The following is a 20,036-nucleotide window of genomic DNA, read 5'->3' as shown; positions in this document are numbered from 1 at the left end:
TTAGTGTCCAACTTCTCATAGTGCTTGACATACACCTTTCCTTAGCCTTTGCTTTACTCTGCATCTCCTTGTACTCTCTTTTTTATTTTGAAGATCCAAGTTCTTTTTAGCCAACATCATCCTTCTTAAACTTTCCTGCATGTCCTCAGTCCACCTTTAAGTCTCTTTTTCTTCTGCCAAGATGTCACACCAAGTGCTGATTCTAGGGGTGCACCGATCCAATACTCTGTATCGGTATCGGTCCGATATTGGCCCAAATCACTGGATCGGACATCAGAAGGAAAAAAAATTTGTAATCTGATCCTTACTGTTGCTTAATGTAAATAACACTTAATGTAAATAAGGCCATTCAGAAATTAAAACACACTGATCTACTTAAACTATCATCTACTACTGCCACATCTAAAAACACTGTTTAAACACAATAAAAAATCGCTTTGTAAATGATATCTCACCCACCTGAGATAAAGAAAACCTATCTTGTCCCAGCTTGGAGATATCTCACATCCTCAACGATTAATCCATTAGTGTTATAAAATAAAACAAACTACAGCGTTTCCCGTTTAGCCTCAGATGTCCTCTATCGTCAATTAGATGTCAATTATGATTGGTCCATTGTGTTTGATTGACATCCACATATTCAATTGTAGACACTTTAGACGATTGCATTGAGACGTATTATTATCGCTTAGTTGTTTGAGAGGAGAAATGACGGTATCGGATTGGTTTCGGTATCAGCAGATATTCAATTTGCAGTATTGGTATCGGTATTGGACATAAAAAGTGATATCGAGCCAGCCCTAGCTGATTCCTTTACGATTTTGCAGTCATTGCCCAGTCATCTAGCTTCCCTTCACCACCACAGAGCACCTGTCTCACCTTGACTCTGAATTTCACACCACAGTCTTCTTCCTTAAACCATTTGATCCTTGATTTCCACCTCTACTATCTGCCTCCTCTGCACCTCCTAAGACATTCTACAGACCACCATCCAATGCTGTCTAACTACACTTTCCCTTGCCACCACTTTACAGTCTTCTATCTCTTTCAAGTTGTGTCTCCTGTATAGGATTTAGTCCACCTGTGTGTACCCTCCCCCACCCTTATGTAACCCCATGTTCCCTTCAGCCATTTCCTTTCTTATTGCAAAATCTACAACTATCTGCCATTCCTTATTCCTCTCCATAACATCACATCTGCCCAACACCTCCTTATCACACCTATTCCTCTCACCAACATGGCCACTGAACTCAGTTCGAATCACAACTCTCTTCTTTAGGTACCCTCTCCACCACTTCTTCTAGCTCATTTCAGAAATCTTTTTCTGTTCTAACTCACAACCCACTTGTGGGGCGTATGCACTGATGATATTCATCAGCACTCCATCAGTTTCCCGCTTCACACTCATCACGATGTCAGACACTCTTTTCACTTCCACTACATTCACACTAATACACCCCACCACCCTTACAGACCCTGACTTTGAAACATTAGTCTGCTACCAGTCTGGGCTGTCTGTATTTTTTCCTTATTGTTCCTTTCCATAAACAATAGGTATCTAATAGACTGACTTGTCAGACGACAATACATCGTTCTACTGTGCATCAGTTTTGAAGTAAATAGCAGTGTTTCTAGACATCATTCATATATGACTTTTGCTGAGCATAGTACAGCCCTTTGTAAAGCAGCAGATGTGCTTATACATCAAAGAATCCTTCATAAACTTTTTCTTCCTCCTCTGTCAAGATGTCACCCCAGGTACCTTCCTTGCTGATTCCCTTTTTGTGGGAGTTGCCCAGTTGTCTAGCTTCCCTTCACCGCCCAGCACCTGCCTGTCCTCTTCTCCTAAATTCACACCCTAGTCTTTCTCCAGATTGCCTAAATCTTTTGATATTACGTACTGTAGAGGCTGAAATATATTATTTTTATTATTATTAGTTTAATGTTGGAAATTGTTTCACTTTTCAGCTGTTAGAGTTTTATCCTATCCTAAATAACATTAAAACCACCTCACTGTCCATTTTATCAGCTCCACTTACCATATAGAAGCACTTTGTAGTTCTACAATTACAGTCTGTAGACAATCTGTTTCTCTACATACTTTTTTTTTCAGTCTGCTTTCACCCTGTTCTTCAATGGTCAGGACCCCCACAGGACCACCACAGAGCAGGTATTATTTGGGTGTTGGATTATTCTCAGCACTGCAGTGACAATGACATGGTAGTGGTGTGTTAGTGTGTGTTGTGCTGGTATGAGTGGATCAGACACAGCAGTGCTGCTGGAGTTTTTAAATACCTTGTCCACTCACTGTCCACTCTATTAGACACTCCTACCTGATTGGTCCACCTAGTAGATGTAGAGTCAGAGATGATCACTCATCTGTTGCTGCTGTTTGAGTTGGTCATCTTCTAGACCTTCATCAGTGGTCACAGGATGATTCCCATGGAGCGCTGTTGGCTGGATATTTTGTGTCTGATCCACTTATACCAGCACAACACATACTAACACACCACCACCACCATGTCATTGTCACTGCAATGCTGAGAATGATTCACCACCCAAATAATACCTGCTCTGTAGTGGTCCTGTTGGGGTCCTGACCATTAAAGAACAGCATGAAAGGGGGCTAACAAAGCATGCAGAGAAACAGATGGACTACAATCAGTAATTGTAGAACTACAAAGTGCTTCTATATGGTAAGTGGAGCTGATAAAATGGACAGTGAGTGTAGAAACAAGGAGGTGGTTTTACTGTTATGGCTGATCAGTATGTATATCATCTGAGACCCTAATTGCCCTTCTTCCACTTTAGTAAAAGAAATACTCAATTTAGAAAACATGGTTATTCAACACTTTTATCATCATTTGACAATGTGATAATGATAATAAAAAAGGTATATTCATCTTTCACATCACTGTGAAGTAATATCCCACTTTGTTTGCAAAACTGTTTTAAAGCAGGCACACTGCTAGTTCATTTTTTTGGGGGCATTAGTTACATTTACTACATAGTTTATTTTAATTCTCTATTTGTGCTCTAGTTTAATCCTGGTTAAAGACAGTAATTTCATGCTTAAGCACATCACCTAAACACTCATATGCATGTTCTTATTTACCACTAATTTGAACACTAAGCATTGCATTGCCTATGCTATTAAACACAACATGTTCGATGCAGTTGTCCAAGACACTAGCCCAGAGAGAGATCAAGCTTTTAAATTTGGGTTTCAGTGATGCTAATGGCACAACAGACATGTTATAATGTGGAAAAAACAAGCATCTTTAATTTGCTGATGTGATGTTTATTGACTTAATGTAATTACTGTATAACTGTAACCTTATTTAAACAAAACTATTAAAGGAGGCAATATTCATGTATTCTTATATTCTTAACATAGTAGTGACCTTTAAGTGTGTGTGTGTGTGTGTTATACTGATGCTGCAGCTCATCTGAATAAATACTGTCTGGTGAACCACTCTGCCTTCTTATTTGGCACACATCCATCTGAGCACATGTTGTAGCACCATTGTTTCTCCCAGCATTCACATTAAAAATCCCAACATTTGGTGTACCCATAATTGTGGTTGGTGAGTATATGGTTAAATAGTGCCATTTTATGCATCATCTGGGTGAGAAATTAGTTTTAATTGGCCAAGCTGTTTAGCCTTTGAGCTATGAGAGTTATATTTTGTTTTCCTAGACAATGCGTTAAAAATAATTTACCCATATTTTAGGCCATCTGTGAGTCACAATATCAGAAAATCAGGCTATGTGAATGCTCTAGACATAGGCATCTATTAACATACATGTGTGCTAGCAGTCAGTATTAATAAAACACACAAGAATAAAAGGTAAAACTCAGATTCGGCACTAAAAGCACTGTTGATCTGCAATGCAAGGCTACAGTGTTCTGACTGATAGTGAATAATAGTACACAAACAGTGGTTTCTGCTGCACTGGATGCATTGCATTACATTACATATTAAATAGTGCAGTGATTTTTGGCAAAGCAAATCATAGTACTATGTACAAAATATAAAATAAGCCAAAAAAACACTGTTCCCATATTGGAGGTTCACATATGTTTTGAGGTTGCTTTTTTGCTTCTGGCACTGGATACCTTATCTGTGTGCATGGCCATCTGAAGCACAGTCTAAAAGCTAGAAGCTGGGTCTCTTCTTTTAGCAGCCTTATAACTCAAAACATACTACAAAAAGCACTTGCAAGAAGGTCCTGGGTTCGATCCCCAGGTGGTCCGGGTCGTTTCTGTGTGGAGTTTGCGTGTTCTCCCCATGTCTGTGTGGGTTTCCTCTGGGAGCTCCGGTGTAATGAGTAACCACCGTTCTTGTCATGAATGTAACCAAAGTGTAAAACATGACGTTAAAATCCTAATAAACAAACAAACAAACAAAAAGCACTCAGAAATTGATTAAGATAAAAGTGTTGAAAAACTGTGAGGTGGCCAGCAATTAGTCTAGATCAGATAGCAGCTGGGAAAAGGCACCCTTCAAATCGAGACTTGGAGCATTTGAGAGGTGTAAGGTGAAATTTGATTTGACTATTTTTCTTAGCTTTTGTGTTGTTCCAATGCGAACAAAAAAAAATAAAAAAAATAAAAAAATAAAGACCTGAATACTAAAGCACTTTTAATTACAACAGTTTATAGGAGAAATGGTGCATTTTCTTAGTTGTAGGGGTGCCAATTGATGCCTATTTTCCAACCCCCAGCTTCTGTTTCACATCTTATTATAAGGCAGTCTGAATGCAGCTGTGATGTTGGAATGCTGGAGGTTCACAGATGTTTTGGGGTTGCTTTTTTGCTTCTGGCACCTGATTTCTTAACTGTGTCTGTGGCCATCTAAAGACTACTAAAGAATTTTGAAGCATAGTGTAAAAGCTAGAAGATGAATCAAAGAATACTACAAAAACCTTTAAGAAATTAAGAAAAACAGTGCTGAAGAACTGAGCTGGCCAGCAATTAGTCTAGATCTAAAACCCATTGAACATGTGGAGAGATCTCAAACAGCCATTGGGAGAAGGCACCCTTTAAATCTGAGAGACCTGACGCATTGATTTTTAAAGGGTATCTACCAAATAATAAGTTAAGGTTGCCAATAATTTTGGCCAGATCTTGAGTTCTGTGTGGAATCTGATTTGACTGTTTTTCTCAGCTTTTGTGTCTTTCTAATGCAAACAAAATAAATAAATAAATAAACACCCGAATACCAAAGCACTTTATAGGAGAAATGGTGCATTTTCTTAGTTGTAGGGGTACCAATCGATGCCTATTTTCCAACCCCCAGCTTCTGTTTCACATCTTATGTTAAGGCAGTCTGAATGCAGTTGTGATGTTGGAGATGTTGGAGGTTCACAGATGTTTTGGGGTTGCTTTTTTTTTTTTTGCTTCTGGCACTGGATTTCTTAACTGTGTCTGTGGCCATCTGAAGACTACCAAACCAAAGATTTTTGAAGCACAGTGTAAAACTAAAAGCTGTGTCTCTTCTTTTAGCAGCCTTATGACAAAAAAAAAAATACTACAATAACCATTTCGAAATTGATTAAGAAAAACGTGCTGAAGAACTGAGGTGGCCAGCAATTAGTCTAGATCAGTGGTGTCCAAACATTTTTCCAGGAGGGCTAGATTTGATAATGTGTAAGTCCCTGATGATATTATTTTAAACAATAAAATATGCATATAAATACGCTGTTATTTAATAATTTTATTTTCACACAGCGAACAACCAAATGTAAACATTCAGATGAACAAATCAGAACATACAAAACAAGCTATTTGAATTTCTAACTGAACTTTAAAACTTTCAGAAACAGACAGAAAAAGATAGGACACATACACAAAAATAAAGAAATAAAGCTTAACGTGGCTTTATGTACTAAAAGAACGACACTGGAGTTTCTCTGAATTATTACTGGGCATAAGTTCTCTCCACCACTCAAATTCTTAGGTTGTTGTTTTCGTACAATATGCCATGTTAAATTTTGTCCATGTTAATCATTGTTCGTACAGCCTGTGTCGCTTTTATCACGTCATATCAGTAAGTACGTCTCATTCACGATTTTGCAGAATGCGTACTTACACAATGTTGTTGCCACCATCTGGTAAAAAGGGGAATTGCATCTTGAATTAGTATAATTTTTTTTTTTTTCTGTTTGACTGTGCTAGCGGGCCTCAAGTAATGCAATTTAAGACAGAAGATGCGGGCAGGACTTTTGACATGCCTGGTCTAGATGTCAAACCCATTGAACACCTGTGGAGAGATCCAAAACAGCCGCTGGGAGAGGGCATCCTTTAAATCTTTAAATCAAAGCATTTAATTTTTAAAGGGTATCTACCAAAGTTAAGGTTGCCAATAATTTTGCCCAGATCTTGAGTTCTGTGTGGAATCTGATTTGACTATTTTTTTGGTTTTATGCAAAATAAATAAATAAATAAACAACTGAATACCAAAGCACTTTTAATTGCAACAGTTTATAGGAGAAATGGTATATTAGGGGTGCCAATCGATGCCTATTTTCCAACCCCCAGCTCCTGTTTTATATGCAATCGTCTGGAAGCAACTATGATGCTCTACAAGTGGTGTGTTACTGAGCATGAAGAATCTCATGACACACTGTATCAAAGATACTTCAAAGAATCAGTTCATGGCCAAACAGAAACCTACTTACCATATTTGGTAACCTTTAATTAGGTGCAGTTCAGGATTGTTTGCTAGACACCAATCGTGGTATTTACAAGGTTGTTATAGAAACAGTATGCATGTCTTATGAGCTATTTATCCTTCATATGTGCTCAGATAAACATACCCTAAAGAGATAGAAAAGCAGAGAGAGCGAGATTGGAAAATGATGAAAATACAAGTTTGTCAAACGCGTTTTATGACAAGAATATGCGCTTAGCCTGGAGGCAGCGTTGTGTTTTATTTTTTCACGTACGAGGCAGCAGGTGTCAGCTTTAAACAGCTACAGAACGAGAAAACACACACATCAAACCCTTCTTGAATTTATCTCTCACCCAACAACACAAAGGTTATGCCATGTTTCTTATTTACATTTCTACTCTGTTTGTGTTTCTGGTTCAGTGCTTATCTCCCACACTTTTTTGTCTTTTTCTGTATCTATAAAAAGTGCTAGGGAAAATAAAAACTGTAAATTCTTGAATTAAAGTATATATGTATATATATAGGGCTCTCAAGTTTTCAAGTTTGCTAAATAAATTGGGAGCTAAATAAATTGTTTTAGCTATGCCTATGGGCCCCTTGAACAGTGGTGATTATTCTGTCCCTCTGTGTGTGTTTGTGTTTATGAGTGATGATGTGTGTTGTAAGTGTTTGTGGCAGATTTTGATGCCTTGATGACCGATATTGGGGGCTCCCATTTAAAGCACTGTGGTTCAATGTCAGCCATGTTGACAGTCATGATGGATGACAGAGTTCCATCCAGAGCCAATGCGTTCCTGGTTTTGGTTTTATTAAGACCCACCATGGAAAAAACCCTCTGCATCTGCATTTGAGTGTGGCAGAAGCCTAATTACACTCCTACATATTTTTACAGGTATTAAGTTGCTCATGTCAATGGGTGTGTGCTGAATATTTCTTACCCTAGTCTTCAGTGAGGTCATATTCCCCCAGAAAGCCTCAATGTCAAACATGGCTGGGTCTTGGGGCATAGGGATGTCCATCAACTGGTAGTCCAGGAACTCCTCACTCAGCAACAGGAAATTCTATTTTCTGATTGGCTGAGAAATTCTATTTTTCTGATTGGCCGATAGGTCGCTAATGCAATACAGCGGTATGAGTGCAGAGTAGTCAACTCGTTTGTAGGATAGGCTATAGTCATTTCTGTGCGGCGAAGTTAATCATTTCTCAGTGTGAGAAATACCATGTGTGGCGTGTGAGCTTGTTGAAATGTGTGTGTCTCACGCTCAATGCATGAGACTTGAGAGCCCTGTATATTGGTCTAGTAACGTTAAGCAGGTTACACAGATTCCCAAAATCGCTTGCTGTGCACTCACTGTATATTTTGATTACATGTATTCTGATATTTCATTGTCTTTTAGTTATTTTATTATTTTACTTAACAAAAATATTGTCGTGTTTTTACTTTCGTTATCGCCACACTTTACCGCTAGCATTAGCCACTTGCTACTGTAGAGGGTCGGCTCAGCTAGTCACTGTGAGTGCTGGGGATGCTACGGGTCTTTTGCTGCGTGTGGTGGTGGAGTTGTGGGAATAATAGGCACACAACAAGGTAGAGTTCACTTTAACTGTTTAGTCAGGACTTCAATGAGCGTTACAACACTTTAGACTGCCTAGCTCCAGCACCTGAACTTCAATGCTGAGGCCATACGGCTAGTCTCGTATACAAAACTAGCCAACCGCAGAACGTCCTAACGCACGTGTATAAACCGGGTTCTGCATTCTGATTGGCTGATCTGAATGTCACTCACATATCGCCGCTACAATATTGTAATATAATAATAACGACCTGGCGAATGCAGCCAATCGGGGGGCAATGTGGTTGGGGGTTGAGTTCATGTCGTGGAGGGCCCCCCCCAGCCATGGGCCAGTGCACCTGCCCCCCTAGAAAACACACCCACACAGAATTAAACCTCAGGCCCTGTTGCACAAATAGCAGATGCGACTTTTATTTGTAACATATTTTTGTGCAAAATAATTTATTTCAGTATGACTATAGGTCTTTGCAGGTAGAACAGTGTTGTAGCTGGAAGCTACACAAAGCAACATGGGTACTGTTAGAATGACATGGGTTCATTCCTCATCAATTAGGCATGTTCCCATGGTTCTATGGAAGTTGGATTGGTTGCTCCTAATTGGCCCTCATGTGTGAGTGAGTAAATGTGCAAGTGTGTGTTGGCCTGGTAAGACTTGTTAGTAGGTATGTTTCTACTTTAAAGCCCACACAAAAACTATAAAATCTCTAGAAAAGAGAAATTGTGACATAATAAAAAAGTGATATGATAATGTTTACCCTCTCTGCCTACATTTCTGAGTTATTTTCATGCTGGACTACATTTTTAGGTATTTGGACTGACTTCAAACTGGTTCAGATTAAACCAATACAAAATGGGACATGGGGTTGTCCTATATCCAATACTACTACTACAATTACTACTACTACTACTGCTATTACTACTACTACAAATAATAATAATAATATTTTTGTGTGTGTTTGTCTGTGTGTAGTGTGCAGTGATGCTGATCTGAAGAGCTTGGCTTCTAGACTGAAGGACTGGTTTGGTGTGCTGCACCAGGATGCCAACCGGGATCTGAAGATTTCCACCAAAGACAACGGCCAAGCACGTAAGTACACATACATTTAAAAATGTGCCATATCAAAAAAATTTTGCCAACTTTTACCTGAAATGAACTAATGCACAGTGGAAACATGATTTGTTATTTAATAAGTGAGTCTTTTAGATCATCTATAAAGGTAATTTTAACGCTGATAGAAATCTATGGTGCTGAAGTTTATCCCAGCTCTCAGTGGGTGCAAGGCACACAGAAACATTCTGGGCAGGGCGCCAGTCCATCACAGTCACACACACACACACACACACACACCTAAGGGCAATTTTAGTACCTTCAGTTTGACTGCATGTCCTTGGACTGTGGAAGGAAACCAGAGCTCTGCTCCACCTGGGAATTGAACCCAGGATCATCTTGCTGAGAGGTGACAGTGCTACCCACCGAGCCATCGTGCTACCCATACATACTGTATATACAGTATAGGGCGGCATGGTGGCTCGTTGGATAGCACTGTTGTCTCACAGCAAGAAGGTCCTGGGTTCAATTCCCAAAAGGAGTCCTTTCTGTGTGGAGTTTGCATGTGGATGGGTTTCCTGGAGATCCACTCTTCCAGCACTTTCCTCCCACAGTCCAAAGAGGTGAATTGGAGATACAAATTGTGACTCTGTTTGACGTTAAACTTGAACTTATAAATCTTGTGTAACCAGTAACTACCTGTCATGTCATGAATGTAACCAAAATGTATAAAACATTACGTTACAATTCTAATAAAATAAATAAATAAATGTATATAATATACATTTATATACATGCTTATAGAAAATATGTGTATGACTCTTGCTTCTTCCTCATGTAGGTTTCGACACCAGCATTCTTCCCATCTGTAAGGACTCTCTGGGTTGGATGTTTAACAAGTTAGACATGAACTACGACCTCTTGCTGGACAATTCAGAGCTCAGTGCTATTTATCTGGACAAGTATGAGCTGTGCATGCAGCCGCTCTTTAACTCCTGTGACTCGTTTAAGGATGGAAAGCTCTCCAACAATGAGTGGTGCTACTGCTTCCAGAAACCAGACGGTGAGAGAGATAAACACAAATCAGCCTAAACATTAGAACCACTCTTCAAAAATCTGCAATGCCTGTTTGTGCATGCCACTGTGAGGAATATATTAAATATTAAATGGGCTGATGGTAGTTACTTGTATTACTGTGTTCAGTGTAGCAGATATGATTAGCATAAATATGTACAGTGTATCACAAAAGTGAGTACACCCCTCACATTTCTGCAAATATTTCATTATATCTTTTCATGGGACAACACTATAGACATGAAACTTGGATATAACTTAGAGTAGTCAGTGTACAACTTGTATAGCAGTGTAGATTTACTGTCTTCTGAAAATAACTCAACACACAGCCATTAATGTCTAAATAGCTGGCAACATAAGTGAGTACACCCCACAGTGAACATGTCCAAATTGTGCCCAAATGTGTCGTTGTCCCTCCCTGGTGTCATGTGTCAAGGTCCCAGGTGTAAATGGGGAGCAGGGCTGTTAAATTTGGTGTTTTGGGTACAATTCTCTCATACTGGCCACTGGATATTCAACATCTCATGGCAAAGAACTCTCTGAGGATGTAAGAAATAGAATTGTTGCTCTCCACAAAGATGGCCTGGGCTATAAGAAGATTGCTAACACCCTGAAACTGAGCTACAGCATGGTGGCCAAGGTCATACAGTGGTTTTCCAGGACAGGTTCCACTCGGAACAGGCTTCGCCAGGGTCGACCAAAGAAGTTGAGTCCACGTGTTCGGCGTCATATCCAGAGGTTGGCTTTAAAAAATAGACACATGAGTGCTGCCAGCATTGCTGCAGAGGTTGAAGACGTGGGAGGTCAGCCTGTCAGTGCTCAGACCATACACCGCACACTGCATCAACTCGGTCTGCATGGTCGTCATCCCAGAAGGAAGCTGACGCACAAGAAAGCCAGCAAACAGTTTGCTGAAAACAAGCAGTCCAAGAACATGGATTACTTGAATGCCCTGTGGTCTGACGAGACCAAGATAAACTTGTTTGGCTCAGATGGTGTCCAGCATGTGTGGCGGCGCCCTGGTGAGAAGTACCAAGACAACTGTATCTTGCCTACAGTCAAGCATGGTGGTGGTAGCATCATGGTCTTGGGCTGCATGAGTGTTGCTGGCACTGGGGAGCTGCAGTTCATTGAGGGAAACATGAATTCCAACATGTACTGTGACATTCTGAAACAGAGCATGATCCCCTCCCTTCGAAAACTGGCAGTTTTCCAACAAGATAACGACCCCAAACACAACCTCCAAGATGACAACTGCCTTGCTGAGGAAGCTGAAGGTAAAGGTGATGGACTAAACCCAATTGAGCACCTGTGGCGCATCCTCAAGTGGAAGGTGGAGGAGTTCAAGGTGTCTAACATCCACCAGCTCCGTGATGTCATCATGGAGGAGTGGAAGAGGATTCCAGTAGCAACCTGTGCAGCTCTGGTGAATTCCATGCCCAGGAGGGTTAAGGCAGTGCTGGATAATAATGGTGGTCACACAAAATATTGACACTTTGGGCACAATTTGGACATGTTCACTGTGGGGTGTATTCACTTATGTTGCCAGCCATTTAGACATTAATGGCTGTGTGTTGAGTTATTTTCAGAAGACAGTAAATCTACACTGCTATACAAGTTGTACACTGACTACTCTAAGTTATATCCAAGTTTTATTTCTATAGTGTTGTCCCATGAAAAGATATAATAAAATATTTGCAGAAATGTGAGGGGTGTACTCACTTTTGTGATACACTGTATAGTATAAAGTAGGACTAGTATGAAGACCTGTGTAAAATCAATACTGCCAGATTAGAGGATTGAAGAAGAACTGGGTTATCTCTGCAACAGAGCTAGGTAGCTACAGGCAGCCATGGTGAGTACCTACTGGCAGTGGTTTGAGGAGTTACAAGCCACTAAATGCTAACAGGTTGTTGGGTGTCTCCATGATGCCAAAAGGGACATAAAGGCTATGGCATCTGGTTTGGACCAACAGAAGGCCTACTGTGGCTCAGATTGCAGTTCCTTTTAATACTGGTGAATGTCACAGTACTTGACTGAAAGCAACAAGAATGGACACACAGGCATCATGACTCAACATCAGAGCAATGGAAGGAGGGTAACCGGTCCAATGAATCCTACTTTCCCAAAGATCATGTGGACGGCTGGGCACGTCCATTGTTTGCTCACAGAACAGACGGCACCTGGATGTACTGTATGACAACTCCCCTCACAACATGCACAAGTTGAAGGATCTGATGGTAAAGTTCTGTTACCGAATACCACAAGACCACATGTCTTTTGAAGTCCAAGTCTCGGCAGGTCTTGACTGCATAGTAAGCAGGTGGTCCTAATGTTTTGGCTCATCAGTGTAAATATTGTCTGTATTAATTTTATTTTAAGTGAATCAGGTTTCCGATGCATCACTTTATGTATTACTTTGTTTGTTCAGGTCTGCCGTGTCAGAATGAGATGAAGAGGATTCACTTTCAAAACCGAAAAAAATCTCTAATAGGTAATAAACAGATTTCAATTTCCACTATTTATAGAAAATAAATAGGAATAGACTGTGGGAACTTGTATTTGAATGTGTGTGTGTGTGTGTGTGTGTGTGTGTGAGAGAGAGAGAGAGAGAGAGAGAAAGAAAGTGAGAGAGACTGACCACAGAGCTATAATTGATTTGAATTGTAATGGCTCCCAGTGTGATTTATGTGCATCCCCACTTGATATTTTCCTCTACAATCAATAATGGCTGCTCCAGCTGACATTCTCGCCCAGAGCTCCTGTCCCTGGACCCATTCTACCCAACAGGCATCAATAATCCCACACAATCATAATGGTTTCATAACTCACCCTATAAAACACCCACCAGAGTGTGCACTAATGTGGCTGAATGTGTGGGAGTTGCATAATGAATGATGAAGCCCAATCAGTTTTACTTAAAGTGCCCAAAACTCTGCTGCAGATTTTCTGCTTGTTTTAATGCTAAATTAAACTTTTCCTGTATTAGATGAGGCAACATAAGGTGGTGTTTAATTTTGTCTGTTACAAACGTTTGTCTGTTTTTTTTTCATCTCAACACACACACACACACACACACATATAAATATACACACTGATCAGCCATACCATTAAAACCACCTCGTTGTTTCTACACTCACTGTCCATTTTATCAGCTCCACTTACCATATAGAAGCACTTTGTATTTCTACAATTACTGACTGTAGTCCTTATGTTTCTCTATATACTTTTTTAGCCTGCTTTCACCCTGTTCTTCTATGGTCAGGACCCCCACAGAGCAGGTATTAATTAGGTGGTGGATCATTCTCAGCACTGCAGTGACACTGACATGGTAGTGGTGTGTTAGTGTGTGTTGTGCTGGTATGAGTGGATCAGACACAGCAGCGCTGCTGGAGTTTTTAAATACCGTGTCCACTCACTGTCCACTCTATTAGACACTTCTACTTGGTTGGTCCACATTGTAGATGTAAAGTCAGAGACGATCATCTATTGCTGCTGTTTGAGTTGGTCATCTTCTAGACCTTCATCAGTGGTCACAGGACGCTGCCCATGGGGCGCCGCTGGCTGGATATTTTTGGTTGGTGGACTATTCTCAGTCCAGCAGTGACAATGAGAGCTGCTGTGTCTGATCTACTCATACTAGCACAATACACACTAACACACCACCACCATGTCAGTGTCACTGCAGTGCTGAGAATGATCCACCACCCAAATAATACCTGCTCTGTTGTCGTCCTGTGGGGGTCCTGACCATTGAAGAACAGCATGAAAGGGGGCTAACAAAGTATGTAGAGAAACAGATGGACTACAGTCAGTAATTGTATTACTACAGTTAAGTTCTTCTATATGGTAAGTGGAGCTGACAACATGGACAGTGAGTGTAGAAACAAGGAGGTGGTTTTAATGTTATAATAATATTAATAATAACATTTTATTTGTAAGCACCTTTCAAGGCACCCAAGATCACTGAACAAAAATACAAAATACAGTACAAAAGATAGAATTAGCAATAATACAGGTAGAATAAAACAAAATAACAATAGAGTAAAACAAAATACAGCTCGGTGTATTTACCCTTGATTATTAGATAGATTAATGCATTCAGTATCAGCTGACCTTTGATCTTTGATTTATTCCAAATGTTTAAACTACCTCTAAACTAAAAAAAAAAAAATGTTAGAATAGCAAAAGATCTTAAAGAAATCTTGGTGTCCAGACCCTCTACTCCAGTGTCATTTGCTGCTATGAGTTTGAGAGAAAGTGCCCTGCAAAACCTGAGTGTGCACAGGAAGAAACTCATCACACACAGACAATCAGAGTAAGCTTTCAGTTTATTACAGGGAGGATGAGTTTATGTAGGGGAGATACAAGGATGTGATGCTATGTCCAAGCTTAGTTGCCGAGAGAATTATTTACAAGCAGAACCAAGTTATTGGTTAGGGGTGTTGGGGTTGTTTAACATTCAGAGGGAACAGACCCTGTTGAGGCAGATTGTGTGGTTAGCTATTACTGAAATGAGCACTGCTGTTGTAACACAGAGGTTAGAGGAAAGCGACAAGTTTATGGACATCTTAATAATTTACCTATAAATAATTAAATAAATAAAACCAGTGATTAATGCTATTCTAATATAATTGTATTATAATATACTATAAAATGGTTTTGGGGTCATATAAATTATTATAGTGCAGATATAAAACACACATTTCTGGGAAAAGGTTTGAACATTCTGTGAAATGCATATGCAAGTCACCCATGTCATGGGCACTGATGCACCCCTATATTTCACCCTATATGTCTAGTCCTGGAATCTAAGTCTATTTAGGGCAGGGCTAGAAACTGTTGAATATCACCTGGAGCCCTTGAGAAACAGCACAGTTTGCTGTGCCAAAAATGAAGAGGACCATCCAAGCAGTTATCAGGTATAGGTGCAAAATCTAGCATCTGCCAATATAATACAGGGGTGCATCAGTGCCCACGACATGGATGACTTGCATATGTATGAAAGTACCATTGATGCAGGTGTATGCTGGGATTTTAGAAAGATATTTCTTGCGATAAAGGCAGCATCTATTCTCAGAATTGCTATTGTTATTTCATCAAGACAATGCCAGGCCTCATTCTGTATACACTACAACAGAGTGGCTTTGTAGAAACAGAGTGTAAGTGCTTGACTGTCCTGCCTTTCTTGTTGAAAATGTGTTGCACATCACAAAGAGGAAATTAGATGACGACAACCACAGACTGTTGAGCAGCTGAATGGTTGTATCAAGCAAGAATAGGTAAAATTCCACTTTCAAAACTGCAACAGATTGGCATTCTATGATTTGCTAAATCACTTAAACCTTTTTTAACTGACAAAAGTGCAAATAATTTCACTGAACAACTGTATTGTCATTTTATTTTTATCCACCGCTTTATCCTGGTCAAGGTTGTGGCAGGTCTAAGACTTCGGCCACACAATCCCCTTCTAAGTTTAAAGGAATCTTAGTCCATGTAGGGCAAGGCTAGAAATTGTTGAATGTAACCTAAAGCCCTTGCATGAAAAACAGCTGTTGAGTTTGCTGTTCCAAAAATGAAGAGGACCACCCAAACAGTTATCAGGTATCAGGTATAGGTGCAAAATCTAGCATCTGCCAATATAATATAGTGGTGCATCAGTGCCCACGACATGGGTGACTTGCATATGTATGAAGGTACCATTGATGCAGAGGTGTATAATGGGATTTTAAAAAGATATATGCTTCCATCAATGCAGCATCTATTCTCGGAAACTCCATAGTTATTTCATTAAGACTATGTCAGACTTCTTTGTAGACACAGAGCGCAAGTGCTTGACTGTCCTGCCTGTAGTCCAGATCTTTCTCTTGTTGAAAATGTGTTGCACAGCACAAAGAGGAAAATTAGATGACGGCAACCACAGACAGCTGAAGTGTTGTATCAAGCAAGAATAGACAAAATTCCACTTTTAAAACTGTAACAATTAGCATTTTTAGTTCCCAAATCATTAAAAAGTGTAATTAATAGGAAAGGTGATGTAAAAGAGTGCTAAACATGCCTCTGTTCCAACTTTTTTGGCATGTCTGTTTCAGGCCTCAAATTGTGCATGTATTATGAGGATTACGTAGATTAAATGAATTTAGAATTAAATATGTACATTCTTACTGAGTCCTGCCTGTCCATTATTTCCATTGCTGAGGTGCTAAATCTAAAAGACTAGTGCACTAATTTAACATACTGTTTAGTACAGTTGTGTATGATTTGGGACAGAGCCAGAAGGTGGATGTGGCCAGTTTAATCACTCTTGCTCTGTGCTGTTATTGGATGGTAGGAGATTATTGGATGGGGGTGATTTCCATATATTCCATGGGTTTATCATTGTTAAAGTGTTTCTTTTTCTTTTGCTTTCTTAATGTCCTGTATTTATTATTTATTATTTACTCTATTCATTTTATCTCTTATAGGAGTGTATGTGCCGCGCTGTACAGAGGACGGCTACTTTAAGGCCACACAGTGTCATAGCAGCACAGGCCAGTGCTGGTGTGTAGATAAATATGGCAATGAGATTGCAGGTTCCAGGAAACAAGGCAAACCAGTCTGTGGTAAGTTACAGCCCAAACCCATAATAACTTCCTCGGTAATAACATTTTTATTGCTCCATTAGAGCACAAACACACACAGCCCGTTATAGAACGTATTGGGTCTTTGAAACAGCCAAGGTCATTACTGAATTGATGATGTCAGAGATGCACATGAGCGTGTGGGTCTCCATGTGTGTGTGTGTGCTAATGTAGTTAATGTTTGCATTACAATGCATTAAACAGAATGTAATTTAAAATGCTACATTACAGTAAATAAGTATAATAGATTAATAACATTCTATTTTATTCTAACATTGCTCTTGGACAGTGGTAGTCTAGTGGGTAGAGCTTTGGGCTCCCAACTGAACGGTTGAGAGTTTGAATCCCAGCTCTGCCATGCAGCCACTTTTGGGCCCTTGAGCAAGGCCCTTAACCCTCTCTGCTCCAGGGGCGCAGTACGATGGCTGACCCTGCACTCTGACCCCAGCTCCCAAACAAGCTGGCATATGTGAAGAAAGAATGTCATTGTACTGTAAGTCTGTATATGTATACACCGATCAACCATAACATTAAAACCACCTCCTTGTTTCTACACTCACTGTCCATTTTATCAGCTCCACTTACCATATAGACACTTTGTAGTTCTACAATTACTGAATGTAGTCCATCTGTTTCTCTGCATGCTTTGTTAGCCCCCTTTCATACTGTTCTTCAATGGTCAGGACCACCACAGAGTAGGTATTATTTGGGTGGTGGATCATTCTCAGCACTGCAGTGACACTGACATAGTGGTGGTGTGTTAGTGTGTGTTGTGCTGGTATGAGTGGATAAGACACAGCGATGCTGATGGAGTTTTTAAACACCTCACTGTCACTGCTGGACTGAGAATAGTCCACCAACTAAAACATATCCTGCCAACAGCGCCCTATGGGCAGTGTCCTGTAACCACTGATGAAGGTCTAGAAGATGACCAACTCAAACAGCAGCAATAGATGAGCGATCGTCTCTGACTTTACATCTACAAGGTGGACCAACTAGGTATGAGTGTCTAATAGAGTGGACAGTGAGTGCTCTGTAGTGGTCCTGTGGGGGTCCTGACCATTGAAGAACAGGGTGAAAACAGGATAAAAATGTATGTAGAGAAACAGATGGACTACAGTCAGTAATTGTAGAACTACAAAGTGCTTCTATATGGTAAGTGGAGCTGATAAAATGGACAGTGAGTGTAGAAACAAGGAGGTGGCTAATCAGTGTATATGACAGATAAAGGCGTTCTATTCTATTTCAACATTGCTCTTTCATCCTATTCAACTGGCTTTATTTAATTTCCATTTTATACCTAATCATACACTATTCGGGCAAAAGTATGTGGACACCCCACCTAATAATGAAGTTTAGTTTAATGTTTCTGTACCACACATTGCCAACAGGTATATAAATGTAACTATATATTTAATAAATTATGTACTTTTAACACATTCCTGTTCCAACATGTGCACATAATGATGTCTATGAACACATGGTTTGACGCTGTTGGTGTAAAGAAACACTATTGAAGATGACTTTTGAGATGAATTGGAACATTGTGCTAGAGTGGCACAGCCGTGTATTACTATGCTATTGACCAGCCAGCATCTATACCGAAATGATTGGCTATGTCTGAGAGGGGTTCATGGCCAACGCCCTGTGATTGATTGGCGCCCTGTCCAGGGTATTCCTGCTTTGCACCCACTGTTTCCCAGTTTTCCCAGTTGACCACATTTTTTTTTCCATTAATACTTCAGATACCTTGTACAAAACATTTTGAGAAAGTGGTTACAGCCTGCTAATGTAGGTTAGCTGTGCATTCAGTTGGTCATATAGTGTATCTATTTAACAGTCGCTTACATGTTTCACCATTGTGTGTCTGTGTACAGAGGAGGATCAGGAGACCTCTGGGGATTTTGGTAGCGGAGGGGCCGCGGTCGTTCTCGATGACCAGGAGGAGGAAGAGCCTCCACAGAACAGGCGGCGCAGACAGAAGGAGAAGAGGGCCAGGCTCCATCCCCGCGGGACCATTGAAGATGATGAAGATGGAGAGGATGACAAAGAAGATGAGATTGGCTACGTCTGGTAGCTTCACCCCATCAATCTCTCGCTGGCCAACCAAGGACCGTGGTTAAAATGCACAGTTCAAAAGCCATTCCAACTTCACAATCTGGATCAGAATCTTCTACTACAAACCACATCAGCTGACCTCTTTTACTGGCCTGTTACTTTTCTTTATTCTTTATTGTTCTCTGTCCTACTTACAGCTACTCAACAGTATAAACCTGTGGTTATCAAAGACGTTCTTAACTGTGTTACACAATAAACACTTTCTCTGTTTGGAAATGTCAAGCACTAATGCTCTATACTTTTGCTTCTCTTTTTCCCTTCTCAGATTTACAATTTTAGTCATACATAAGCTACACTTTTTGTTTAGTGTTCATTGTCTGTAGAGCTTCTAGTGTTTCTAAAGCCATCTAAAAACTACAGCTGTAAATATTTCTCCTTCTTTAGATTAATGAGGTTTCAGGTCTCCTTCCATCCCAGAGTCTCTCATCCGAGCCTTCTAGAAGATCCCTGCATGTTCTTCCAGCTTCTGTCAGCTGTAAGACAGTACTATAGGACAGTATCGAATAGCATGTAGGCTTAGAAGGTTTTGGTGTTCTAAAAGGTTCTAGTGAGGTTCTCATTGGGCTCACTGTGGATGTGAGAACTAAGCGATGTTCTCCTGGGTAATAAAGAAAAGCCAATGAGGATTTTATTTTGTGATATGACTTCTGTTTGCTGCTGCTCTGCTTTATTGTTACTGGAGGCTAAACCCACAGACCTACCAAAAGTCTTTGAGTGTCTGTATGCTTGTGTGTTCTTCATTAAAAATGGCATTCAAAAGCTCCAAACCTTTAAATCTCACCGAGTTCACATCAGGTTGTGAACATTTTCTCAGTGTGTGTGTGTGTGTGTGTGTGTCGGTTCATGGTGTTCAGGCCCTGACAGATTTTTCATCTTGCCCTTTTCACAATTCCTGTAAATGCTCTCTTGTTCCAAAACTGAAATA

At 40.1% G+C, this 20,036-nt stretch overlaps 1 protein-coding gene across 1 annotated transcript in view; it reads left to right on the top strand.

Annotated features, from left to right (window-relative positions):
* Positions 1-19,234, top strand: part of spock1 (SPARC (osteonectin), cwcv and kazal like domains proteoglycan 1) — a 311,022-nt gene extending 291,788 nt beyond the window's left edge. Inside the window, exons 7-11 of the mRNA XM_062990558.1 lie at positions 9,222-9,338; positions 10,141-10,362; positions 12,805-12,867; positions 16,838-16,975; positions 18,871-19,234. Coding sequence (XP_062846628.1) covers positions 9,222-9,338; positions 10,141-10,362; positions 12,805-12,867; positions 16,838-16,975; positions 18,871-19,070 — 740 coding nt within the window. The 3' untranslated portion in view covers positions 19,071-19,234. The remainder of the gene's footprint in view (positions 1-9,221; positions 9,339-10,140; positions 10,363-12,804; positions 12,868-16,837; positions 16,976-18,870) is intronic.
* Positions 19,235-20,036: the final 802 nt, after the last annotated feature.

Source organism: Trichomycterus rosablanca, chromosome 1 (genome assembly GCF_030014385.1).
Source record: "Trichomycterus rosablanca isolate fTriRos1 chromosome 1, fTriRos1.hap1, whole genome shotgun sequence".
NCBI lineage: Eukaryota > Metazoa > Chordata > Actinopteri > Siluriformes > Trichomycteridae > Trichomycterus > Trichomycterus rosablanca.
The sequence above is the reverse complement of the archived record's forward strand: the minus strand, read 5'-3'. Positions and strand labels throughout refer to the sequence as shown.